This window comes from Phasianus colchicus, chromosome 4 (genome assembly GCF_987193195.1).
Source record: "Phasianus colchicus chromosome 4, bPhaCol1.hap1.1, whole genome shotgun sequence".
In the NCBI taxonomy this organism is placed as follows: domain Eukaryota; kingdom Metazoa; phylum Chordata; class Aves; order Galliformes; family Phasianidae; genus Phasianus; species Phasianus colchicus.
Genome location: NC_143439.1, coordinates 1,588,530 through 1,616,167, shown reverse-complemented (window position 1 = coordinate 1,616,167; position 27,638 = coordinate 1,588,530). Strand labels below are relative to the sequence as shown.

At 39.9% G+C, this 27,638-nt stretch overlaps 1 protein-coding gene across 15 annotated transcripts in view; it reads right to left on the bottom strand.

Annotated features, from left to right (window-relative positions):
• Window positions 1-27,638, bottom strand: part of TRIM2 (tripartite motif containing 2) — a 78,399-nt gene that overhangs the window by 28,031 nt on the left and 22,730 nt on the right. For 4 of the 15 annotated variants that reach the window (XM_090138393.1, XM_090138399.1, XM_031614303.2 and 1 more), the window contains exons 2-3: window positions 5,196-5,377; window positions 2,871-3,108 (exon numbers count right to left, since the gene is read on the bottom strand). In XM_090138393.1, the coding sequence (XP_089994519.1) occupies window positions 2,871-3,108; window positions 5,196-5,329 (372 nt within the window). In that variant the 5' untranslated portion in view covers window positions 5,330-5,377. Of the gene's footprint in view, window positions 1-2,870; window positions 3,109-5,195; window positions 5,378-9,131; window positions 9,337-11,505; window positions 11,867-23,611; window positions 24,041-27,638 lie in introns of those variants that run through there. The other 11 variants (XM_090138402.1, XM_090138404.1, XM_031614306.2 and 8 more) reach the window with 8 other exon arrangements.

Sequence of the window (27,638 nt, the reverse complement as noted above, 5' to 3'; positions counted from 1 at the left end):
CCAACACTAGATTTGAATGTCACAAATAAGTGAGATATTAAGAAGTACAGAAGCAAGGTTTAAAAGGAATCTTATGAAGAGACTTGAGAATATGAAGGATAGGTGATTCCTCATTTTTCTAGTAGTACACAGGTAGTAAGCAACAATATTATGTCAATACATCAAACTATATTATATGATATTTCGAGAAAAAAAGCTAGTCGGATAAGACAGGCTCTTTTGTTAAAAAGTGTTTAATTTAGCATTGGATATCCTCTCTTGTACTCTATAAACAGAAAATAAATTGCACTCGTAGAAGTGTAGATCTTACAATCTAAGCTACGTTTCACTTTGAATTCAGATAAGAGAAGAAGAAAAAAAAATACAACAGGAGCTGTTGGCGTTTAGCAACCGAGAACAAAGCCGATGTTATTTCCATGGGTAGTTGGAAGATAAAAATCTCCTCTTAGGTTCAAAAGTTCCATTGCATATGTGCCCTACTACCCCCAATTGCACAAAGATGTGCTATTGTGCTCTGTGTTGGGTGAATGAGGAAGTATTGGTTTATAGTTCAAGCACAGGAAATCCATTATGTTAAGGTACTACAAGCTGAGTTTCATTTGTCATAAGCTCACACACAAATGTGCCGCAACAGAGAGTGAGAGGATGTGCGCAGAAGGACTAGGATGTGCACACGAGTATGGAAAACAGTAGCGGTGTCAAGGAGACCGACTGGAAGGGGAAGTACCTAATCAACAGGGCCTGAGGAAGACCAAGACAGAAGCAGACAGGAAAGTCAATCTGAAAATAACTGTGCATCAGTTCCTATCTGATTTTGATCATGGAAGTTTAAAGCCAGCATGGCTAGAGAGACTGAAAAAGCTTGTTTAAACACAAACTTATTTCTAAACTAACACAAAGAAAATCTGGCAGTATTTAAATAAAATGTACTTGCAAATTTTTCCCTTGATAGTAAAAATACAATGGATCTGACCCTACACTACATATAATTATACCCAAAGCAATTTAAAAAATGAATGAAGAGAAACATCAGTGCAGAATGACTGTCTGTTCTTAGCATGCATTCTCGTCCAGCTACCATCTCAGTCCCCATCATCCAATCTCCAAATTCCCCTGCAAAGTTGCTAGCAGCCAGGCACTTACTCCTTGTCATATAGTGTCCTCATGCTCTGTACATGAAGCCAGGAAAAGCCCACGTCCTCAGCCAGGCTGAGGGCCCCCAGTCTCAATCAGTTGTCCTACAAACTTAGTTCCTCCTATCACAAGGAGGAATGTGAGAAAGTTGACTTTTAATCTCCTAGCAAAAGCTTTAAATTGGAGTTGTCTTCAGACTCCCCCCAACTCCCTCACAAAAACTTACTGGAGCAAGAAGATACTTCCATCACATCACTATCAGCACCTGAAGAGACACACCATGTTTCAAGGCAAACCCAGTAAGTTTATTTTAGAGGACTTATAATATCAACTTTTCCTAAAAAGAAGTTTTCAGAGAGGTGTAAGGTGGCCCAATTTTCACTGCAGACAAACTTTTTTTTTTTTTTCTAAGCACAGCAAAAGAATTCTCAGCTGATAATGCAAAATGCAAAACAAGCAGCATCTTTGTTCTGATGTTTTTATGCATTTCACAATCAAATGGTTCCTATCACAACCACTATATCAGAAAAGAATGGCATTTCATTTTAAGGCAATTCATTAAAATGCAAGGAAAGCTAGAAATGTATTAACCAGTAGCCACTACACATATACAGGTATAGCACACATTAAAAAAAGTTACATTGCTTACACATTAATCAGATTGTACAGCATATCTGTTCTACAAGTCAACCTAATTGCAGCAGGTTAGACAGGGAAACAAGCTGCTCCTCTAATTGCTACTAATACCTATCAACTGAATTATTCCTATACAATCTATAGACCTAAACTGAGTATCAAATGAAATAGTTCTGAGGAAGTCTTAAAATACTGGCATACATTTTTTGGCTTGCACAGATGTTTGCACCACAGTGTGGCTCAGCTTTGCAATATGGTGTACTTACATGCCTCCAAAAGCCTGGCTGTGAGACAGGAGTGGATATGCTTACCATGAAGTCACACAGGTTAATGTTGAAAATGCTGAAGTAAGTGCAGAGTTGGAACTGTTCTTGCTACTGCAATATGGAAGTACCTCCTCAATTTGGGAGCACTTGCCAATGACATAGATACTTTTTGTGGGTGTATGTGAGGGGATGCTGGGCAAATTGAGTAGGTGGAGGAAAGAAACAATAAAACAGCCTCCAAGGTCTGGTACATGAGATGCATAAAGCACTGTGGTGAAACAGAAACACTTTGTTTTGAGTCTGCTGACCCAGAGCTGACCTAGAGCTGAAATACCCTTTTACTTGGTGTTGTACTAATATGCCCACATAGCTTTTGGGGCCTGCCTCAGGCCTTACTGGGCCAATACGCACATCAGTTGCGCTTATAAGGTGCTTGCCTCATACTGCCAAAACCAGCCCACAGGTTCCCACAGCAACTCTGAGTCTACAAGTCAGAGAGCTATGGAAACCCATCCCAAAGACAAAAGGCTCGATGCTCGTAGAGGAGCAATTATGACCAAATGTGCTAGAAGGCAGATTCATCCAAGACAGCTGATAAAATGAAATAATATCATGACTACTTTAAGATGTAGTCTTCTACTCCGCTGAATGTATCTGAGTATTGCTAATTTTAAGAAGCCACCCATCTTTACTGAAATATTATAAAAGTCAAAGAACTCACTTCACTTCAATCCTCTCCCCTTCTCTCTAATTTAAAATAAAATACCCATGGCAAACTGGACCAGTCAATACATATCAGTACCTATGCATCTCACAGGAGTTCATCTCACTTACATTTCCATCGTGATTGGGGCAGGAAAGCGGTTTGCCTGCAGCAACAGCAGTGACAGTCTCCAAGATGGAGGATTCTTCAATGCTGTTCTCCGGTGTTCGTTGCAGGACATCCATCAGGTTGGTGATAAAGAAGTTGTTCTGGAGTGCAGAAACCCCTTTCTCTGGCAGAATGGAAGTCTGGCGGCACACGGGGCAAGAAAGGGTTAAGCTATGGGCTGGAATGTAATTCTGTAAGCACCTATGGGAATGGGAGGTGGAAGGGGAGAAAGAGAGAGGGAAGCTGTCATCAAAGAGGAAAAAAACCTCTCTTCATTTAAGAAATCACAGAATTGCCAGGGTTGGAAGGGACCTCAAGGATCATGAATCTCCAACCCCCATTTGAAAAGCACTGTCTCTACTTATAAAAGGAAAAGTAAATCATATTCTTGGCTTCAGAAGTAAAGTATTATGGGGATTTTTTTAACCTTCAAATCTTTTTTCTCTGTCACATAAAAAATGTTCAATAAGCTGACATCATCATAAGAGTTATGCGCCTTCTTTGAGACATTCATGCTGAGTGGATCCATTCTTTGAGATGTGTACTGCTTTTTGCTCTTAAGACAATAAAAATGATAAACTATCCGATAAAATTTGACAGACAAGAAGTTATTGCATCAAGCAATAGCTGACCTTTGTCTTTCCAATAGAATCTCCTTTATTAGCTTCTATCTGCAGGTTTAGTGTTTCAGACCTAAAACCTGGTCCCAATGAAGCCAATGGAAAATTTTCCATTTATTTCAATTGGGAAAGTTATTTGGCAGTTAGCCAGAATTAATAGATCTCATTCTGCTTTGCTCTTTACTACATAGAGAAGCATGCCTTAAGTTATCAGTTTATGTTAAGGGAAGTTTGAGAGAATTTTTGTGTTTGATTTTTTTTATTGTCTTTTTCTTTGTTTTAGGAAGACTGATTTATACAGAATAACTGACACAAAAATTCTGCAAGCCATAGAATGTAGTGGTTTGTGCTACTCCTGGCTTGGAATTCCAAGTTAACAACTGTGCCATATGCAACATTTGACTGCAACTGGCAATTCAATATAGTCTTGTAAGGACAGGAAGCTTTGCAGAAAGCAGTTCTTAGAGAGTCTGAAAGGCAAGCGGTGCTACAGCACATTCTTCACAAGATGCCAACCAAGAAAGTGCAACCTTGCTGCACCTTCTGCGTGGCTCTCATCCACTTCCAAAGGCTTTGCTTGCACCACTCTTCACCCTCCCTTGGCCGCCCTTCTTCTGACCCCCAGGAAGGGCTCTGTGAAAGGAGAGCTTAGGCTTTGTACATCAGCTGTTCACTGGAGGAGTTCTTCCAACTTCTCTCCATAACCAGATCAGCGTAAAAGGATTACACTGAAAACCAGAAGCTAACCTTAGGATTTACACATGAACCAAAGTCAAGAAAGACGTGATGGTGAAAAATCTTAGCTTCATTGACTTCAGCAAGAGTTTCACTGGTAAAGAGTTTCACTTCAGTAAAATCAGTCTCCTATTCTTCTACAAAACACCATTTTGTCTTACACTCTCAAAAACCCATAATTTTTTCTTGCATCCTGTGTAATTAAATATGCTCATTGCAATTATAAGAAAAAGGTAAACTAAGTGATTAAACAAAGCATCTTCTACTACTATTTTCCTACCATTCTACATTAACCCAAACAGCTGCAACCCACCATCAGATCAAGACCTCTAATCAATAATTCTTGCAGATGCTGTATTCTCTCCACTATTTGAATGGACAAGATAACACTAAAACATCATCAGGTATGTTCATTACATTCAGCTGAATACAGTAGAAGACAGACTGCAGTTTTTTCCCCCCACTGCTTTTCAGAGAGGTTTTCCACTTCAGTCAACCAAGTTGCAAAATAACGAGGACACTTCATCACCAGTTATTAATAATGTAAATAACGTGTCGAACCCTTGGACATTAAAGGATGAGATAATTTTTTCTACACTTAGTAAATCAACAAAGAAAGGCTTTTATTGTTTCTAACTAAGCAGTATAAATTTGAGGTTATTAATTAGAGATCCAAATTCTGATTGCCACCTTACACGTACCAGGGCAACTTTCATGATTTTCATGGCATTTACTTTCTATTTACTCTTGTATAAAGGGAACGTAATCCAAATACGTCTCTTTGTCCTGCCCAGTGCAAATAAAAGTTTCTACATCCCTGCTTCTCCAGCCTTCCCAGAATTTATTGTCCCTCTACATGCCCTTTACCAGTAAAAAGTCACTGCTCCCCCTACAAGACAAACATCTGTTTAGAAGCACAAAGAAGGGACTTACCTTTCACAAAAAGTGTGCAGACAGGGAAGTACTTTGGGGTTCTTGTAACGGTCCAGGCATATGCTACAAATCAGAAACTGCTTGTCAATCTGACGGACCACAGGACTTGGGATGTTCGAGCCTTCACTGGCCATCCTAGACCACTGACATATGGGTCCTGTTCCCTTCTACCCTGCACGCTGCTGGAGTTGGTGGCAGAAAACAAAACAAAACAAAAATGAAAGATGTCTTATAATCTTCATGAAATAGCATAATCAACAATAAATTCACCCATATTTCATCCTGATGCAGGAATTTATATTTCCATATAAGACAAATACAAGGGAGAATTAAACTTCTAAAACATCTTATTGCTGATGAGAGTCTGGGAAACAACCTACACCACCATACATAACACTTCTGTCTGAGCAGGCATGTTGCCTCTGGACTCTGACAGTTACAGAGCTGTCTGATTTTAAAGACATCCCACAACAAAAATGGTTTTGTGCCAGAAGGATTAAAGCCAGTATTAACAAACACTGGATTTCTTGCATCTACAGTACTTCTGGCAAAATGCTTAATATGAAACTGCACCAGCCAAATGGCTGCATTACAGACAGAGTTTAAAAATGATTCACCTAACACTTTTCCCACTTATAAGAGCCCCTTGTGCCAAAGATACAGCAGGTTTGGATTTAAGGAGGCTCAAGTCAATACTTGGCCCCTAAGCAGCTCAGGCTTTCCAAGACAGAAGTGACAAGCCCTCTGCAGGTGCTGATCACACCCATTTAAAGGTCACTTGATGCTGCAAAGGTTTCTGTGGCCCATGACATTTATCAGCAGTGATACGTGTGATCTTCCTGTGCTTGAATGCACAGCCTGCTGCTCTGCCAGGGCTAAGCTGCTCTCCCTGAGCTGTGTATTTAGTAAGGCAAGTATGGCTTGTTTATTGCAACACACCAGTGACTATTTCTAGGAAAACAGAGGTGACCAAGGAACAGTCTCTACTGGCCTCCTGCTAACAGAGCCCTGGAGATCCACCTCTCTGCTAGCAGCATAAAGTTAATCACAGTTAAACTACCCCAAAGCAGTAACCAACATGAAACTCCACAATATTGATGGGAGGCCCTTATGTTACCATTTTATTTCCCCCTGAAAATGGTGAAACCATGGAGTTAAAAAAAAAAGCTATAATATTTGTGCAATGCACCCAAAAACATGGGACTTCAGAATTGATCCTTTGTTTCCCTTTTTTCCATTTCTTTTCTCACAGTGAGATAAAAATGTGAATATTGTATAAACACAAATTAATTTAGCTATCTAAATGCCATAAATGACACATGTTAAACCTTGACGTGTCAGTTATGAACCCACGCTACATTTTAAAAGCTGGAGTTAAAAAAAGGCTTTGCAAAAATACAAACAAAAATGCTCAGCTTTCACAGATGGGAGTAGAAAGAGAACACTATCCAATATGCATTAATGCATTCAGCTGGACCACATGCAGCGATATGTTTCTAAATACAAATGTTTTCACTATTGATGCAGCTGCACTTTCCTTACCAAGAGAGAGAGGGGTGGGGACCCAAACAGAACAGGCAAGATAATCAGAATCAGGAGGACTTCTTATCAGAAGCACAGTTTCCAAACCAGTCACCAATTAGTTACGAACAGTGCAGCTTTTCTTTGTTATACATTAAGCACAGACTATTAAAAACGTACCTAAGATATGAAAGGTCTCCATATAGCTGCCTATCATTTAATAGGAGTTCTCTAGCAAACAAATATGACTTTCTGTAATTTCTTTTTCAGCTATCAAATACAGCTACACCAGCAAACAATGTTTACATGAGGAGAACTTGCTTTTGCCTGTAAAATTTCACGCGTGTTTCATCTAATCTTCATCCTTGTTTCCTAATTTCCCCAAACTCATTGCATAATCAGGTGATTCATAGCATTTTTTGTCTGTAAGCCTAATTGCAGCCACCTTGATTTTCAGATGTTCACACTTCCAGTGTAAAAGCATTAGTGTGAATTCAGAAATAAACGTTTTTAATATTTGTTATTTTGTCTGGATCACAGCAGGCCATCATTGCCATTTACCCCCTACACTGACATGAACCAAGCTTCAATCGTGCACCTGAAAACAGAATTTCATCAGCACATTTCAAGCTGTGGCCTTTATATAGTACAATAACTTTTTACACAACTAGTTCATTTTACAAAGTTTCTTAAGAATGTTATTGCCAAGACTGAACATCTGATGCTGCAGCCCCCCTGAGCCAACTTCACCTTTGATGCAGTTTTGCTAAATGTGATGTAGTTATGGAAATGACGATATCAGTTATCGTTTCAATGAATGAAATTGTATAACCAAGGACTCTTTGAGGAAAAGTTGCACATTTTAGATGATCCATTTGAATTTAGACAAGGGCAGCATTTATTCTACTTAACTGCAATTCCTCAAAAATAGAACATAAGTTTCAGACGAATTGGCAGTGGGAGATTTTATTACTTATTTATTACTTATTTATTACTTATTTATTACTTATTTATTACTGCCCTTTTAACAGGAAAAACATATTTTTTTAGTAGCATCTTCTGGATTTAGAAACTGCCACAGTTGATTTTCAGAGGTTCATTTGCTTCACATCTAATAACTAGCAGTCAAAACACAACCTTTGAAAATAACTCTGAGAATCACCTTTCCATATATTTACACTTCAGAATTTAAAATGGAAAGCTAAAGGGTTTTGAAACCTTGCTTCACACAAGACATAAAACCCCACCCATTTATCTATAAGAAGCACACACTGGAAACCCACATCAGGTTTGCCAAATCTAGTGCAAAAAGGGGTTGGGAAAAGTGTACCCTTTGTCACTCGGTTGAGGCTCAAGGATCATTATTTTTGCAGCCACCCCAAAATTGACATTATTCTTTTTTACCTTCACTGTTAATTTCCATTCAAAATAAACTATACAGCAAAGAAAGAGGAAACAATGGATCTCCAAGCTAGCATAAAGCCTGGCCCTGCTATGCATGCATGCCTTCAGGAGCCGAAGTCAGGGTGTGGCCCCAGGCATTTGTGAAAGAATACTATAATATATAATACGACAAAGGGGGGAAAACATTCAGGAACATCAAGTGACAGTTCCAGAAGAGCTGCTTCATATTAACTGAGACATGTAACAGAGAAATGCCCCTTATCTACAAGTCTCTTTAAATTAGCTCTACAATTCTTGAACCATTACTGGATTCTCAGTTTTTGTGGCCCAACCAAGAGGGAGACTCTTGGAAAACTTCTAACTCTACATCTCACAGGATTTTTGTCTAAAAGAGCAGAACCCTCCGTTGCCAATACACTGCTATCACTGAACTCCACCCAACCAGAACTGCAACAAGCCTGAAAGTCTAGCCGGAGGAGAACAAATTGCTTGCAGCCTGTTCATCCTCCTCTTATCAATGGTATTCACAACCCAGAGGGTCTATTCATGCATTATGAATGGATAGGTTTCCCATGGCAACGTTTGCAAAGGAAGTTAGGCCTGGGAGCTGTAAGAAAGGGTGGGGAACCTCAACAATGTCGCTTGAAACGCTGGGGGTGCTGGGGTTTAAAACTCCTTAAAACAGATATTGTGCCTGTCCACGCTTTTGTGGACAGATATGAGGCGTTTATAGCAGCATCCCGAAATCAGCCGATACAGAACACACTGTATAAATTAATAATCAACATTTCCGCACAGACAACTGGTGGAGAAGGCTCGATAAGCTACATTTGCATTCCTCTCTCTCACACACTCTTGCAACCAGTTTGGTGCCTTGTTTAAAATACAGCAACCCTCTCCACTCTTACAGCATGCAGAAGCATAACGAACAATCGGGCCCAAAACAGAAGGAGCAACCCAGCAGTAGGCACCAGGAACAACACTGAGCAAACTTGAGCGTTTTAGACCTACCCATCTTTGTCGAAAAACTGCTCAATCAGTGCAGTGCTGAGGACAAAATCCTTGCAGGGATGGAGCTGCAGTTCCGCAGAAGTCCAAACGAATAAAACATCATCTGTCAGTATCTCAAGGCTCACACGTAAAACTGGTAAAGGATCCCTACCACAGCACGATCAGTATGAAAGGCACAGGGTATTTTGTGCTCTGAGGAATGATGCTTCATCCCACGAAGAGGACAGGTGGAAAGAAAAGGGGAAGAATGAGAGGAGGCCCAGTGAAGTCGTCATGAATTCTTTTCCCCCAGGTCATTTACAAGTGGGAGACCCCTTCAGGATTCAGACCAATCAATCTTTATTTAGCACATCTTTTTCTCACTCAGCCTGTGTGGAAAGACTGCAGCAAATCGTGCAAGGGATTGTGGGATAGGGATGCAGCAGAGAGCTGCGACGAGATTCGCTGGGTGATTTTTTTTCCCTCCCTACTCAGCAATCAGCTGTTTGGAGGCTCCACACAGGGCCACTGAATTCGGTCACCAGAATGTTATTACAAGATTAGCTGGCAGAGACAGCCACCACTGTGCATCTGGCATGGCAATGCAGCTGAGAAATACATATGCAAATATTACTTGCAAATTGGAAGCGGGGTTTAACTCCCGCGGGGAGGGCGGCTCTTACGCAACCCTGCTATGGGAACCATCACCACAGGCGGAACTAAAGCACTTTCATTGAGAGAGGCGGATAAAGTCCAGCACTTAATGAGCGCCTTCTGATTTTTCCAGGAGTCACAGCATTTCCCAGAGCCGCACTCCCCTGCTTCAACTTCCAGCAGCAACGACAGACCCATCAAGTGCCCTTTGTCTCTGCAGATGTTTCAAGCAGAGCCAAGGAATCCTCTCAGAAAGCTGTGCTACTGACACACAAACCAGCAGCAGTGCCTCATGCCACGGAACAGCATGTTTAACCCGGACCAGCTCAAAGATTCATGGCAAAATTGTGACCTCATGCTGAAGGACCAAGAGAATCCAAGCTAGCCACTTGCTGAACATTTGTACAAGCATTAATACAAAGCTGCACTCCTTTTATCTACTCACTTCAAATAATAAATCAGAGATGGATTCAGATTTTACCAGACCACTACCAAAGGAAATAAACAGGTCCTTGGTGTCAGTACTTACTCTCAGCTATGCAATTTTTGAACACACAGACGTTACTGAAGTTAAACAACATAGAACTAGCTTTGTCCTCCAGTATTACAGCTGGTGGATTTTGCAGACAAGGTACTATTTGCATCTCTAAATACAGTGAATCTTTTCTTTTGGAAAACAAAACGAAAAACACAAATCATATGCAAGTATTTCAGCTCAGTGAGGCCAACAAAGCTTCCCACAAATAAAAGGGCACAAAAGCCCATTTACATCAGGAATAAACAAATGTTGGTTTTAATGTTGGTCTGCAATACTCTTACTTAGAACAGATATAATTATTTTAAAAATCACAGTTTAAAATATTGTTCAACACTCTAAAAATGCAGGCTCCTGAATGTACTTCTTGAATTCTTGGACTGACTGACCAGGTAAACAGCACTGATAGTCATTTATCACGAAGGAAATTTAAATTAAATTCTTGTTAAAAATACAGAATCTCTGCACATCATTTATTTTCCATTTGGCAATCCTTTCACCAGATTTGTTCATACATCACGAAGATCCGGCCTGGTTTCCCTGGGTAATGCCCACAGGGCAAAAGAACGCTGTAATCCAGTTTATAACCTGAAATGAAACATCAGGCAGCATGCGTGCCTGTGTTAGGACTTGGGGTACTTGTGCCAAAATACTGCTCCTCTCACTCCCTTTGACTCTGTCAAAGAGAACATAGCATGCTTCATTGTAGCTCCATTTTTTAGCACACTGAAAGAAGCAAGATTCTGCACAGCAGGATTCACAGTTTAAAAAAAGGCCAGAGAGTTTCAGGCACATTTTTGGAGAGAAGGGGGTGGGGTTTTACTGTTGTTTCTTCAGGTTTTTTTTTTCCTTTTTCCTTTAAACTGTCTAGAGAACCGTAGTCCAAACAACAAGCAAAAAAAAAAAAAAAAAAAAAATTTTAACTCCCACAGCCAGGAGATTCAAAGTCTTTTGTTCCTGCCACTTGAACAAAGCCACATTTTAAACAAAAATCAAGACCAAGTTGCAACTCCCAAATCCCAGGTTGAAGACTCTCAGACAGAAGCATACCAGTATCACTCAGCTACTTGCTTTTCCTTGCTATTTCTAGCATCTATTTACACACACTAAAGCAAAATGACAAGTATTGCTCAAACTACCATTTCTCTTTACAGTCAGTCACAAGGACTACATACCCCTCAAATCAGAGCCGATCCCATAACATACCTCATGGCCAAAGAAGACTGCAGGAGTCAGAACTACATCCACTCTCACAGGGAACTGCAGCTCCAAATGAGAGATTGCTTCAAAGTGCAATTCTTATACAATTGTCTCCAAGGAAGCTGTCTGCTGACACTGATCTTATATTCTGGAAATTTTTCTGCTTCTTCAACAAAACAAAACCATGGGACTGTGGCAGGGAAAATGAAACAACCAAAAAATAAGAAAACAAGATCTCATTTCCCTTGAGATTTTTGTTCTTGCATGTTTAATGTTAACATGTGGGTTTCTTCTCCCTTGTGAAGAGGAAATGGATTTGTGGCTCAGTGAACAATCTCGCCTTTACCCCATAACAGTTATTACCAGCCTGTTTCAAATAGGTTTATTGTGTGTTTTGAGTTGGGGGAAGGGCTTGAGGGTTATTAGTTATTTTTTTGAAAGAAAGAAAGAGAAAGAAAGAAAAAAGAGAGAAGGGAGGGAGGGAGGGAGGGAGGGAGGGAGGGAGGGAGGGAGGGAGGAAATGCCACCCACCCACAGAAGTTTACAGCACTCATTGTAAGTAAGTTGAGAAGAAAATATGTGGCATATGCCATCTTTATAATCATGCAGAAATTAGTGTTTTAGCTCCTGCTAACATCTCCTTTAATTGTCCTGTTTTTTAAATAATTTCTTCTTTTCCATTTTCTAAGCATAACCTGAACTTACATTCTGAAAGATCTCATAACTGGTAGGTTACAAAAAAAAAAAAAAAAAAAAAAAAAAAAAAAAAAAAAAAAACCACCACACCAAACCCAACCCACAGCTATTTTACAGAGCACTGCTATAGATTGCTATATGCTCCCCCTAATATTAAATAAGTCATCCAAACACACTAGTTTAAGATTAATGGTCTGAACTCTAGTCTCTACTTTAAATTGACTGAGGGGAGAGCAGTCTAACTCAGTCTGTTGCAGAGAAGATTTTAAAGTCAGCAGAAAAAAAAAATGATTTGGTTAGTCCAGACTAAATGGCTAAATAATACAGTTCTAGGAAGTAAGACTGACTGGAAAATATGAGGCGGGACAGACCAGAAATCAATTACTTGAAGTCATCCTGCTAGGAACAGGGGATAGCTTGGGAACACAAATATAGAAGAGAATGGGCTGCTACAACCATCATCTGGCTCCACATCATTAACCTGACCCTGGCACCAGGAAAGCAGGTAGGGTGAAACAACCAAGCTCTGTCATTGTAGGACTGTGGCCACACCACGAAGCATGAGGCCTTAGTCATCTTGATGGGATGGTGGTGGTGGAGTCACCTTCACCTTTCTCTATTGGAGCTGTGCATCCACGCAGACCCAGCAGTTCCCACAGAGCAAGCACAGCCTGCAGCCTGAACTCACACAATCAGTCAGCCCAGGCTGCAGTTCACTGTGGCAAGAAAAAGCAAGAAAAAGCTTCCACTGTAAGCTCCCCCCAACCAGAGGGCGACTCTGTCAGATGCTTGTCCCCAGCCACAGCCTTGAGCCATGATCACTCCCCCATCTTGTGATCTAGCACAGCAGATGCTCCTCCTCAAAGCTTGTGACCCAGCACATGGCTTGTCACAAATGGGGAGGAAAAGAACTTGAAAGGTTTTCCAGAGATGTAATGCTGGATTACTGGAGAACTTCACAGACCACACAGCCCCCAGTGCATGTCCTCTGCCGCCTTTGCCACCTTATTCTACTGCTTCCTATCTTCTGCTCATGCACAGCTCAGCCTGCCAAGGCTTGGAGGCTGCTCAGAGCAATGGCTGGGACAGCCTGGTTTCCCCTCTCTGCCAATGCAAACTTGACTCACGCAACAGCACTCCCTGCCTGTTTCTGACACTGACATCACAAGAAAAGCTGCAATAGCACAAACTGCTTTTCCCCCCTTTGTGTTATTCTCTTTCCTCTTTTGGGTATTTGCCATTGAGATGGGAGGACCAGTCACGGCAATCGGCTTACCTTCAATACTACTATCACAACTCAGTGCCATTAATTAGGTTTCTTTAAAAGCTCTTAGCTGCTAAAGACCGGAATAACAAGAATAGAAGCCACTGCTATAAACAAAAGCTTGACAGTTTTACTTTTCTAATGCTTTTTCCTCCTTGCTTTCCTGAGTTTATAATCAAAGTCTGTAATAGGGTGCATGCTTGAGTAGGCCTCCTATGATACCAACATACTAATGCTTTATACCCTCCTGTGTAGAGGAGGGAAGAGTAACAGCTGGCATTTAAAGACTTTCCTTTTGTTTCCCCCTCCCCAGAACTTCTGTCTCCTTTTGCAGTACCCCTATAACCCTTTGGTGGTTCTGCTTCCATCCCTACAGACCCAGTGTTCCCACTACCCCAATCTCAGATCATCTAAGAGACTTTCTGGTAGCTGCTCTGCACACATAAAGGAACACAGCAAGTTAAGAATCATGTCATCACATGGTAATCACACAGCTGAGATGTGGTACTTAACTTCAAGGCAATTTGACTGTCTGAGGTCTTCATACCTTATTGTAGGATAGGGCCTAGCCCAATTAATTCCAACAGCAGTACACCAGGGTTTACTATGCCTGCAAGGACAATCTGTGTGCATGGAGTGGAAGTCGAGGAATTCCCAACCAAATGACCAGTTATTCCAAAGATTTCAGAGAGCAGGGACAAGAAATGAGGGGAAAAAAGGCAAGTCAAGGAATACTATCACATGTGAGGTCAAATGTCAACCTTAGATATTTTGTTTATTAAACATAGAAAGGGTTGTATAACATCATATTCTCAGATGAGCTATTTTTAAAAGTAAAAATCCACAGTGAGGCAGGTTGAAGTAATTCTTTTAGGGGCTAAAGGTTGTGATGGTCTAAGTAAAAAGATTTTAAATTCTACACTTGGCACCCAAAGCAGGTAGTCAGAGCATGTATGCCATATGTATGCAAGCTGAGAAAAAATAAAATTAAAAAATGCTAAGCTGGCAAAAAAACTGTTCCTCAAATCACTGCAGCTTTCATAAACAGCTGCTCTGAAATGCTACTTGAAATAAAACTGCTGCATGGAGACTCCACATTAATCACTATTAACCACTTCCAGGCACAGGACATCAAGCAGTACAAACAAAAAGCAAGAGGCAGAGCAGGCATCACTTTGGGAAGAAATCCATGGACTTTTATACATACTGTTAGATATAATGTGCATTGAAAAATGCTGTAGGCGTTTTCTTCAGAGCTGCTAAGCAATGCCAGAAAAGTAAAAGGTAGATGCAAATGCTTGATTCTTTTGGTACCTGAGCAGTGAATGTTGAACTGCTCAAAGACCACACACTCCAATCTCTCCTGAAGCACTGGTCTGGACCTAACCCACACAGCATCTCTGCATAATCATACAGTTCTGCAGTTTCTCCCTCCAGGAGAAATGACACCCACCAGGTACCCTAGTTCAGTCACATATTCCCTGCTGACCTCTCCTTTTCTTCCGTTTCCATTTACCTCTGTTGGATTCGGGTGATCTAACACAAAGTTCAAATCAGCAAGGGACAGGACAGCACCCAGCTCTCATTATATGCCACACAACTTGTACACCAAATTAACACAGATACTGCCAGCCCTTTTGTTATTTTGTTTGTTTTTCTTTTGCAACCTTCAAAATGTCACATCTCAGCAGAAACAGAAAAATTAGATGTTTCACAGCAAGAAACAGTGGATAGAATATGAACATTCAAAAAGCAAACAACAGAGGCAGAAAGGACACAGTTTCTCCATATCATACAGTTTGGGGAAATAAGCTACCTGAGCAGATAGGTTTCTGCACATATGGGAAAGGGACTGGGAAGGATGGGGGTGAAAGAGCCCCTCTCCAACCCCTGCACAGGCTCACATGCCCTGCAGTGCTTGTTTTAAGGATAAAATACTGCTGTTTGCATCTCTGCATTTACCTGAACTTTTGCACCATTTTCACCTCATTTTCTTGTTTGGAGCCCAACAGCAATGTTACTTTCAATGCTTGCTAAGTCTTCTGAACCAAGATGTCTTTCAAACACACAGTGGTACGTTTAAGCATATGTACTGTCCTTGGATTCAGAGAAGCCCTCAGTCAAGCATTAAGTGGCAGGCAGGTTTGCCCAGGCAGGCAGGATCCTTATGCCGGTAATAACACAGCTGAACTTTCCCGGCACTAAGTAAACACTCAGCTGCACACACCAGGTATTCCGGCAGCACCCGGATACAGCGCAGCAGTGTCAGAATAACCTTGGCAAGAGGAGCTCCCTCATTATAACAACGGCTGTATACATAGAAGCTAAACCGACCAAACCACAATAACAAAAAGCAATCAATGGCTCCCCCCGGGGAGCTCCAAGCATACAGATTCCGAGCCTGTCAGCTGCTGTCTCCTCCCCCACACTCACAGGTCACTCCATTTGACTTAGCATTAGCCAGCTCCAGCACTTCATGACTTGGGAACACCCAGTGGCTGAACTCCACTAAGTAAACATGTCCTTCTAGTCTGTAGCAAGGACACTGGTTTGCTAATGGCACTTCAGCACTCCTATATAAAGAACTGTTGTTATCGGAAAAAGGAAAAACTTCCCTGCAGTATAGATCTTGTGCTTTATCTGAAGAAACGCACCAATTCTCAACGCGCATTGCCGTGGCAGTTTCACTACAGCCACAGTAGACATTGCCATGTCCAAGCCTCCTACAGGGGCACTGGAAGGCTGATCAAAAGCAAGTTCCCAACACTTGACAGTATGCCAGACTTCTGCAAAAATTACGTTAACAGAAGACCCTCATATGCACCTTCCTGCATTAATATTAGTCTCTTAAAATTGACATCCTAACATACAAACAGCTAACAAAATATGAGGAAGGTAGTACCACTCACATGACATTGTTTTTAAGATTCTCAAGCTAAGATATAATACATGGTACATACATTCCTATATCAAAATACATCCATATTATTTTCTGGGAAATTCAGTACTTTTAAAAATACTGGAAGCAGAAGTTAGAAGAAAGATTCACAAACAATAGCCATGTGAATACAGCTGTATTTTTAAATTAGAAAGGCACTTAGAAAAAACACTGGTCTCAGGACAAGAGCAATATTGTCTTAAATTAGTTGCGATATCATTTGGATTATGATGGCGCCCGGCAGTCTCACTCAAGTACCAGAATCCCACAGATACACAGAACACAGCCTGTGATGCATAGCTTAATCTATGAGTTTACAGTTTAGCTATTGCTATTTAACCACAGTGGCACAAACTGACCAAGTACCTTTCTACACTATGAAACAAGTTTTTGTAGGAAGCCATTAGTTTGGATGAGGGCTATTTTTGTAAGGAAAGAGGTGCAAGACAGTAGCACATGCAACCCAAATATTTTGCAGTCAGAAAATCGAATCAGACCTTGGCAGCTTCTTCCTGCAGATTCTATGAAGAACTGTAAGTGCTGCCTGAGAATTTAAAGCAATGTTCATGATGACTCTGACAAGATGTACCATACTGTTCTCGAGACAGGTGATACACCTTATCGTCAGAACACCAGCATAGGTAGAGAAGTATGTGAAGTAACCAGCTGTAGGCACCATTATCAGAAGTAATAGAGAAATCTTTGTGGGAAATGAGCTACAAATACAGCATACAGCCTCTGCACTATTTCAGGTGCTGAACTTCTTCTCCAGCTCAAGTACCACAGTGAGGGACTGTTATGATACATCTCAAAAAACACTCTTGGAATACTTGGTTAAATTTTATTCACAATTTAATTCTTATTCACAATCAGTATCTTGTTTCATTTTACTCTTTCTTTTTACTGGCCACAGAAGAGAAGCTCCTTTAAGGCTACCAGTAAGGTACTGGATACTACTCCATCCTGTGATCTATGAAACTTACTGTCCCAGGATGATACAGCTTTTAATATATTACATTCATTCTGGATGAGAATGACAAACTCATGAAAGATAAACTGATTAAAGAATTTTAACTACAGAGAAACCACCTCTACCAGAAGCAGAGCTGGAAGCACAAATCACTGAAGATGAAAGAGTGCTCTGGGGAGTACCATTATTTGTCTGATCTATTCTTATGCTCTTCTGCAGGCATCTACCATCAGCCCCCATTCAAATTACAAGGCTGAGCTAGATTTCTGACTTGACTCAGTCACAGTTTCAAAATACTTGGTGTACACATTACACGAGTTGCCGTAGTAGCCACTCCCTTTTGGCAGAGCAAATGGATAATAATGGTGCTACAGAGCTGTTCTTACTGCTTAGCAGAGCCTTGACATTTATGATTAGCAGGAGAAATTAATCCATCAGACAGTTGCCTTAATACACTACTGCTTATGGACAATGTCACTGAGGGCCACAGTATATCTTCAGCAAGTTTCTAAGTCATATGAACAAGACACACAACAATGAGACTGACTGGTCATCACCTCAGAAGACAACATTTTTACGGTAAATGACTACTAAGCAAGCATTTCCCCTCACCTCCTCCTTTTCAAACACAGTTCATCCGTCAGAAAAAAAAAAAGTACTATTTCTTTAAGACTGACATTTGTTCTGCAGAAGTATTCTGTATTATTCTAAACGCAGTGCAATAGATCTTGAGGAAATTAGGCTTTTATTGCTGCCCTGATTCTCATTTCAAAGCTGTCCACCTTCCCCACCAGAAGCTGCTCCACAGAGGGTGTACACCACAGAGCATGCCTTCTGCAAGTACACACTTTGGGGCAAAACAATGATGGTTGCTCACAAGGTGAAGGCAACCATTGCACAGCTCAGATATGCACCTTGGAAGGTCAATATGGGAAGAAGCCTTCCTGCTATTCTTACCTGGAATCAAGGCTGTGCAACATGCATCTTCTGGTGAAACAAACACAGGAAATTTTTTGTAAAAATATTCACTTTTTTTTTTCCTTTTTATTTTTTTCTTTCCCTCCAAGTACTTTGGAAAAACCACACGCTCAGCTGTACTATGGGATTGGCTCAGTAACATTCAGGAAAAAAAAAAAAAAAACAACCAACCTCAGATGACATGAAATTAGGTTCTGATTTCTTGGGTCCTAGGCTTTCCAGCTCTGACAGAGTGCAACTACTTAAGCTCTAAATATAAAAAGAAACACCTACAGAGATTTATCTTGTGAGAGTTAATCCCTGAATGTTTACATTATCTCTTCCACCAACGTGAGTATTAAAGGAGAGAAAGTTGTAAAAATGTATTTCATTCATACTGTTTCCCCATTGGAAGAGGAGGGAAAAAATCATGGTGTAAATGCACACACACTGTATTCACTTTTCCTCTTCTTTCTTTTCCTCCAGTTTATGTGTGCTGCAAAGGCTCATTCTTCAGTTCTGAGTTCTCATTCTTAATGGTCGTTCTAATTCCTGAGGAACTTCTACAGAAAGTACAACATAAAACTGTTCTCAGAAGAACTGGAGAAAAAAGAGCATCTGCTCTTTTGGAAGCTGTGCTTCTTAAAGGGCAGGCAAATCCTCTAATAATGTAGACCATGAGTCTATGAGTTAAACATGGTACACGTATTAAGTTTCTCCAAGGACTACTGTAGAATTTAAGGCATTTAGAGGCACACAAAACCATAATTGTTGGAATCTTTGCAAGAGCGTTTCCAAGTTCAACAAAATCTTTTGAATGCAATCTTTTTTTCTTTTTCCTTTTTTTTTTTCCTCCCCCCAGAAGGGGTCTCTAACTAACTTTGTCAACTGCATTTTTTCTTTAACATTCCATCACTTTTTTGAGAGTTTATTCTTCTGCAAAAGTGGCAGGAGCATATTCATATTAGTCAGAGTTAAGCAGTTCAGAAAAATCAAACCATAGCTCTTTCCTTGCTAAATAAACTTCTGAGCACTCCACAAAACATACTGGTAGATAGCAGGTACCTTCGACCTCAAAATAATCCAGATCAACTAAACTTTGCATGGGAGGAGGCAAGTGCAGTATAAACCTTTGCAGAGACTGAAATTTATACTTTTCCTTCAAGCCGTCACTCCACACGATAGTTTTTCAAATCATGAGTTCAATGAAGGGACAGCTAGCATTCAACACTCATTAAAAAAAAATGAATAAATAAATATAGAGAGGGAGAAAGGATCTTCATTCTACATTTTCAGAATGGAAAGAAAAAACCCAAACAGTCAGAGTAGCTTTATATAACAAAAAACAGAAAGTCATCCAGAAATAAACTGATCATACATATGTTTAGGCTAATACCATTAAAGCAAATAAACACGTACTGGATTAGGATCAGGCAGACTGCTGAACATTCATCTTCATTTAGAACGGCTTAAAAATGAAACTGCATCTACTCCAATCTTTGTCTCTTTTGCGGAAAGAATCTATTCTGACTTGAGGCCTAATGGTGCACCTACAAACACCGTGCATCCAAGACTGAAAATATTCAGCAGTATTAAAGTGAGAGAGAATAAATAATATTGTTGCACCTGAGAAAAAGTGCTGACCAGAAAAAGCTGAGTTGTCCAGTACTTCCAGGGGGCCTTTTAGGCTGTAGACAATTATGGCTCATTTTTGTATCATTTGTCTTCTCCAGGGTGCAAGGCATATTCTTAAAGTTACTACAGACTGGATTTTATATCTAACAGTAAAGTGTCATAGTCATTTCTGCAGCAGTTTGTTTGTAAACTACTGTAGCAGTCCGGTTATACATGATATATTTTGATGCTTGTGTCAACCGGATCTCCATGTAACATATGAAGTGCCAGAATACATGCTGTTAACATTTTGCACATATCCATGATTAGCCACCTTCTTAATTTAGCTGTGCCTTTTTTAACCTCACTGTAGCTAACTAGTAGCAAGGCGGATGGAGCCAGCCAACATCTACCTGCTACACTAGCTGCTCACAGCCTGAAGAAGTATATTCCAGTTGCTATTTCAGTTCTTCCTTTCAAATGTAATTCACTTGTGAGTTTGTGCCCTAAAGCCCACCTGGCAAGCAGGAAGGTTGCCTGGTGGCCAGTAGACCTCTCAGCTGACTTGATCCCCTGCTCTCCCCATTAGAATGGCATGCTATGTTATTTATTTCACTTCATACTATTCCAGTTCAAATTATATTTCTACTTTCACCTTTTAAAATAAGCAATTCCTAATCCAAATACAGCAGAACACTCCAATTATTAAGAGGAGTGAGATGCAATGTCAGGATATGTCTACAGATTCTGTGACAGAAAAGGCTCACAATGTTTTTCATAGAATCACAGAATCATTAAGGTTGGAAGAAACCACTGAGATCATCTAGTACAATCGTCACCTCATCACCACTAACCCATGTAACTCAGTGTGTCACCTACCTTTTTCTTAAAAAACTCTAGAGATGGAGAAAATATGGTAGAAAATAGTAGACAACTGACTTTAACATTACAATTTATACTGTAAATATTCAGTTATTTAAAACACATAAATGAAACCTGGTCTTCATATAAATAAAATGGTTCAGAAAGGTTGATAAATGCCAAGCAGCTCCTGCTATTGCAGGCACAAGTGACCTTAGAGCACACCAAGAGACCACCCCAATGGGGTCATCTAAACACAACAGCAGGCCCAAACAGAAGCAGTACATCTTAAAAAAAATAAGCCATCAAAAATAGAGGAACAAAGAGATGAAAACCTATTTATATGAATCATAGACCCTGTTCTTCTCCTGCCAGTATTTACATACTTGAGTAACTTCCAAGCAATTACTATTTACTTATTTTGTTTTGGAGCCTTTTGTTTTGTACTGTTCATGACACACGGATAGTTGCTTTTTATTTTATTTTTTTCCTTAAACCACAACCTACAGTCTCTGGAAACAGCATATCTAATTTTGGCTGAAGGTGTCAGCCAAACATAGCATCAGAGACTGTGCATTCCATTCTGAGAGTCACAGGACCTCTTCAACATGGTCCCTGAAACCTGACTTAAAAAGCAAGTTCATATATGTTATCCAGCAAATTATGGATGGGTAGATGTTCAGGAGAAAGTTTTGGGGGTTTTAGGGCTAAGGAGAAGGAAAAAACCTCAAGAAACATTTGTAGATTCAGAATTGATGGATTTTTCTAACACAGAACGCTGCACTGTCCTTAACAAAGAAAAAAAATGATTTGAAAGATTCTTCTTTTCTACAGTTAAATAGTATTAAGGATTATTCCTTATGAACTGGAATTTATTATTTGGAGTAAAGATGTGTTTGCTGCTATATGTTAACAAGAAGTTCAAATCAGCTATATTTGTATCCTCAGGCATATTTAATTTTGATGAGGTAATTTGCTTGCCAACTGATCAAATCCAATTTTTTCACATTTGGCTCAAGGATCTCTCCCAACATATCAATACCATACACTGTGCCTTTGTTTTTGTATGAATTGATGTGTCACAGTATTACATTTCTCCAAATCTGCATATTCAATATTTTATGCAGATTATTCAATTTTCACTTCATTATAGCAATGTACAGCTCCTTGTTCTCTGAATTAGAACACTCAGATCTTTCCAGTTCATTTAATCCTCTAATTTTCCTCAAAGGAATCATATATATATATATATACACAATATATAAACTGTGTTTATATAAGCTGTCCAAACCCTAGTTTTATTATGAATTGATGAAATTCCATTATCAGGCAAAGACAAGCCCAAGATGTTTTTGAGATGGCATCAACCATTGATTACCTAGGCTTTTCCAGGAAACAGAGTGACCTTCAGAGTAAGACTACCAGAGAAAAAATACTATCATGAGTTTGGGAAATCCCCCAGCTGATTGCCATCTTTGTCCAAACAAGACCTAACTTTCCAAACACGGTGCATACTGTGAGATAAAGCAGAACTCAGTGTTTGTGTGTCAGGCCACAGACATTGTCTGTCTCATACCTTGCCTCAAAACCAAGATTCCACTGAACTTCTACTAGAAAATAACTTCCACAAAGAAGACAAACAGTTGAGACTCATCACCACTCACCTGATGCAATAAAGGCATTAAACATATACATTACCCTGAAGCTCTTGTTAGCATCACTGGTCGATTCTTGTTCAGCTCTTGCATGAGAAGTGTGGAATTTTTAGGAAAGAGCTTCTAATGATTGTATTACAATAGTTGGTCTCAAAACTGTTAGCCAGGTAACAAATGCCCTCAAAGACAAATGGTCTGAGGCTACAACAGGAGGCAGCTTCTCTCATACCACATCCTTACTTGATGAATTCTTAGTCACTGTGCTTTCGCCACAGTTTTGTTACACACATACAAGCAGACTTTTATGTAACTCTTCTGGCCTGATGAATATTTAACTTCAGGGTGATTATTGCCTTATTCTTGGTATATTGAAATGTTATAATTTTTTGCTCTTACTTAAATCTGTCAATCTGCCTGGAATACGTTTTGAAAATAGTAGAATAAAATTAAAGTAGCATGGGGAAGGATGAGGTGTAGGGAAGGATGCTTAGCAAGGGAGATAAATGTCAGAAAATAGCTTGACTTGTTCTTCACAAAAGCAGAACAACAGAATATGGCAGTTTTAGCATCAGCTGCCACCTTCAAAAAATCTAACACCTGTGAGAAGTAAAGCTCTCCCTCCTAATTATACCTCAACACTGTCCTCTCAGCTTAACAGAGTCATTATTTTGCTTTGAATAAACATCACTATTTCCTTCCTAGGCAAGCAGCTGGGCTCTGTTTCAATTATTTCTTTTAAATATTAAAGAGCAGGAAACATTTCCCCTGTCACATCCTGTCCTGTTTACACAGCATCACACAGTTCCCTTTGAAACTCTGGCACTTACAGCAAGCTCGACACGCAGTTCAATCAAAACATTTGCTATTGTATTTGCCTACTACAAACGAATTTCTGCGCACGCACTGAGAAGGTTTAAAGGTTCTGACAGGCACCCAAAGTCAAGCTACCAAGACTGCCAAGGAAAGGTGGTGTCAAGGCACTTATTCTCCACCACTACTACCCTGGATGTGCGAAAAGACGTGAAGACAAAGCACTCACTACTCCGCACAGCAGAGCTCCTGGCAAGGGTTCGCTGTTCAACCCCTACTCTCCCAAAGCACTTGAGAGCACTAAAAGCACAAGGACAGTTAGAGACATGTGTGAAAGGGTAACTTACATTGTTTAGAGAAACGCTGGGAAAGGACTCCTGCGGTTTCTTCAGTATTCTACACTGGCACTGGCAGAGAAGACAGTCAAAAAAGTACACCTAAAGAGATCCCTCTTATTTCTCTCTCTGTTCATTTTCTCTGGAGTCTCTCAGCATGAAGAAAGCCAACAGTTGAAAGTTTTATCTCCTCGTATTTCCGAGTGATATGGCCGACTTTCCTTGGACACATACCAACGTTGCAGTAAAAATAGACAAAAGAGGGGGAGGGAAGAAGCAACCTAGCTTGAGCCTGAATCTTCTTAACTCAGTGTTTTCTGTAAAAGCTGCTCTTATGTTAGAAGCTCCCATCTCCACACTAACTTGCAGAGCACGGAGTCATCCATCAGGTTTTCACAAATTGCAAATTACAAGCAAAGCAGGCAACATACACAGCCTGGTTTATGCTGAACTCCCAGGCACCAGCCTTGCAAGTAACCTGAAGTACAAAGGATTTGAAAATAAACAGCCAGCTCCGCCACTGATCTGCTCTCTATCACGCATGTGGCTGGGCTGGCTGGCTCACATTCCCCGGCAGCCCCCAGGCCCTGCGAGCAGCACACTGCCCAAGGAGGTGCTTGGCAGCACTCCCCCCTAGGGAAACAAAGTGAGCCTGCAGCATCCCTTCCAGCATGAACAGCCTTTCTGGAACAGGAATTAAAAATAAATGCATGTGCTTGTAAGTACAGGATAAACCGTGCATTGCTTAAAACAGTTCAATAGTTTAGTAAGTCATTTAGAACAACCTGGTTTTTATTAACAGCGAACAGAATGCTGACTCAAATACTTTAAACACTTCCAGGTGGGAAGTATATATACTGTGGGTTTCTTAGTTGTAATTTCCTCTCAGGAAAATTAGTTAAGAGCTGCCTGATGGAAAGCCTCTGAGGTGATCCTCTCCATTAATTACAACGAGCATTTTAATCAAAAGCGTCACAAACAAAATCTCTAAAAGCACCCAGAAAATGCTGGTGGCTTAAAGCTCCTGTAGGAACAGAATGTTGTTTCTGCATTAGGTACTGAAAAGGGGGAATTGATCTGAAGAAGTAGAGCACAATGTGTTTGTATTTTGTAACTTGTCTTTAGGAAGAGCTGATATGAAAAAGCACAAATACCATATATTTTAGTAGCATATTTTAGAAATATAATTGCTGAATTATGTGATTAATTCTAGCTTGCAAAACTGCAATAGTTCTTAAATGTTGCAAATAGTATAGTTATAGTACTATGGACTAGAAAGCAGGTTGTAAGGCTATTCTGTTTGGATAAGAGACCCTCAGCAAAAGGAAAACAGACTTAAACATCAAAGTAGCCAGGGCCTCCACACAAGGCCAGATTGCCTCGCTCTGTGGGTAGGTTGGGAGGCAAAAGGCAGGCATCAAGATACTCCCCTTTATCCTCCTTACAAACTTATCTCTAACCAAGGGTGAGCAGATGTCCAGAAATAATGGAAGCAAATGTTAGAGGTTAAATAATTCGCAATATACATGTTTAGGTAGAAACAATTTATGTTTCCATATGTTTAGTTGGGAAGATTTGTGAACCTGAAGTACTCAGCCAATGAGGAATCAGGGGAGGAAAAGATAAGCATCAGGTAATAGGGCATAAAAGATGTAACACTGTTTTCTGCAGGCACTCCTGCTTGCAGGACACCAACCATTGCAATTGCAAATATAATCTGCTATTATCAGAGATACTGCTTTGACAAATTATTTGGATATTTCCACACTCCTAAAGCCACTTTCATACCCTGTTTTCAGCCATTCAAAAATCTACTGCCCTGATTAAATTCAAGTTCCAGAGGCTTAAGGGCGCATACACTTTTTTTTTGATAGCTCAAAGTCAGTACTAAACTGCATTTTTTTTTCTAACAAAAAAACTGGGGAAACAATCTCCCTCTTGTCTGTGTCAGATAAAGAAGTTTGCATTGCTGAAATAAGATAATGTTATTTTTGCACTCTTTTACTTTAAAATATCAAGTTTTGTTTAGTCTTCAGTTTCACCAGAGGACTTTTGCAACCTTTTCTGCTAGGAATAATCTCACTCAGCTAAACAGTGAGAATCTCTAAATGAGGCAGCTTTCATTAAAGCATGAATCATTTCATTAAAGCATAAGTCATTAACAAAATAAAAACACCATTGTAAATAGTCTGCCTCAAAATCCCAAGTTCTTGTCATGTGCTCGATTTCTCATCTTTACATGATTATGATTCTCTACCTGGTTCCAGGATTGATACAACTAGATTGGACTGATTCTCAAAAAAAAAAAAAAAAAAAAAAGGAGAAAACTATGAACTAATTTTCTTTTCATGTATTTTTGAATGTGAAGTTACAATTCTTTTCAATAGCTGTAGAAGTCATTGAATAATTTCAGTCCAATCTGATAGAGGGCCAGAACTCTCACAGATATTGTATCCACACAGCTTTTGTGAAAACAGGCAGCCCTCCAAGGTAAGTGAAATACAATCTTATGATTCAATGTAACAGGCTACACATGAGCTCAGCCATATTATTAGACACAAAAAGTACATGAGAAGAGATTTCATGTGTCCTAAAACTCAAATGATACCACATCTTCGGCCTGCATTCTAGCATTTTTTCCTTTTCTTTTGTTCTGTTCCCCCACTGCTAACACTTGGACTTGGACCTGCTACTCTCCAGAAATTTTACAGTTAGATGTCACTGCAACTCTTTCTGGTCCTGTCATAGGTTTACTTCTCCATGACTTCATTCTCATTCTTAAGATTTGTCTTCAGCCATACAAAGATCCCCAGATGCACTTAAAACTTTTCACTGTTTTATCAGAGTTGCTCCAGAAAGCTAATGAGACCGTCAATTTGAAACACTTGAAATGCAGAGACATCAGCTAAAGTGAAGATATCTTTTTGATACATCAACTCAGGATGGCAGATTAAGAAGCCAGGGATGCACCACAGCTGTGTGCTCACCTTTCATTCTAACAGTAAACTACTTGGTGGAGGACTTTACATAGATTTCAAATCAGTCACAGTGTAAGTTGTAGATGAATCTTCTGATGCAAACAAGCTGGCATGCTTTGTACAAATACAAAAATCGTAAGTCAAATAATCTAAGACAAATCTACCCTTGGAGAAGTTTAAGGTAGAGCTTCAATTTACTTACTGCTTATGAATTATAATAATGTAGATTTTGGCACTGACAATAACCAATTTTTAAAGAATTATTATTAATTATATTATGAATTGTATTACCACCAACATTTGAAAACCAGCACGTGAAATATCTTGGATCTAGGTTCAGGTGCTGAGTTGGTATTAATTTACAGTGACCTCACTTAACGTATATTTCGTTTTAGCATTTCTGCTTGTTGTCCAGAGACTTGACAAAAGCCTGATCCCCACTAGAAAGGCACCTAATGTCAGGTGATGATCTGAAAAGTGAATATGCTGTGGTAATCTTTCACAGCCTGCTCCTACTGTTGGATGGGGAGTAGGCTGCTTCAGCGTTGTTGGTATTTTGCTTTATAATGCAGTATCACTCCTCTTTCACATAAAGCATTAAACAGCTCAGACAATTACAACCTTGATGTTGTAATCAGAGAAGCCCGAAGGCTGGTGATATTTTCACTACAGGCTGCAGTAGCCCCTGGCAGTCCCCAGGAAAAAGGGAGAATAAGACACTTCTTCACAACAACTCTCACTAACATCTGTGACTGCAGATCTGGGTCTGTCTGGGGCACACTGTCAGTCCAGACTCCTACTAAACCATGACGTCTCAGTTTCACTGTTTTTCACAAACTTTCTTTTACAGAAGTAAGCTTGCTTTCAAAAGCAAGTGTCCAGGAAATATTTTCATATGGCTGTTCTGAACCAAAAGTAATGTGTCCAAATCCTTTTTGTTTGAAAATATTGTTCATCCAAGAATCAGAAACATTAACACGTGACCAGAAGTACAAAAGAAATGAGCACATAAAGAACCACACCAAACAGTTTAAAAGCCCCTGTAGGGCTGAAGTTGCTTC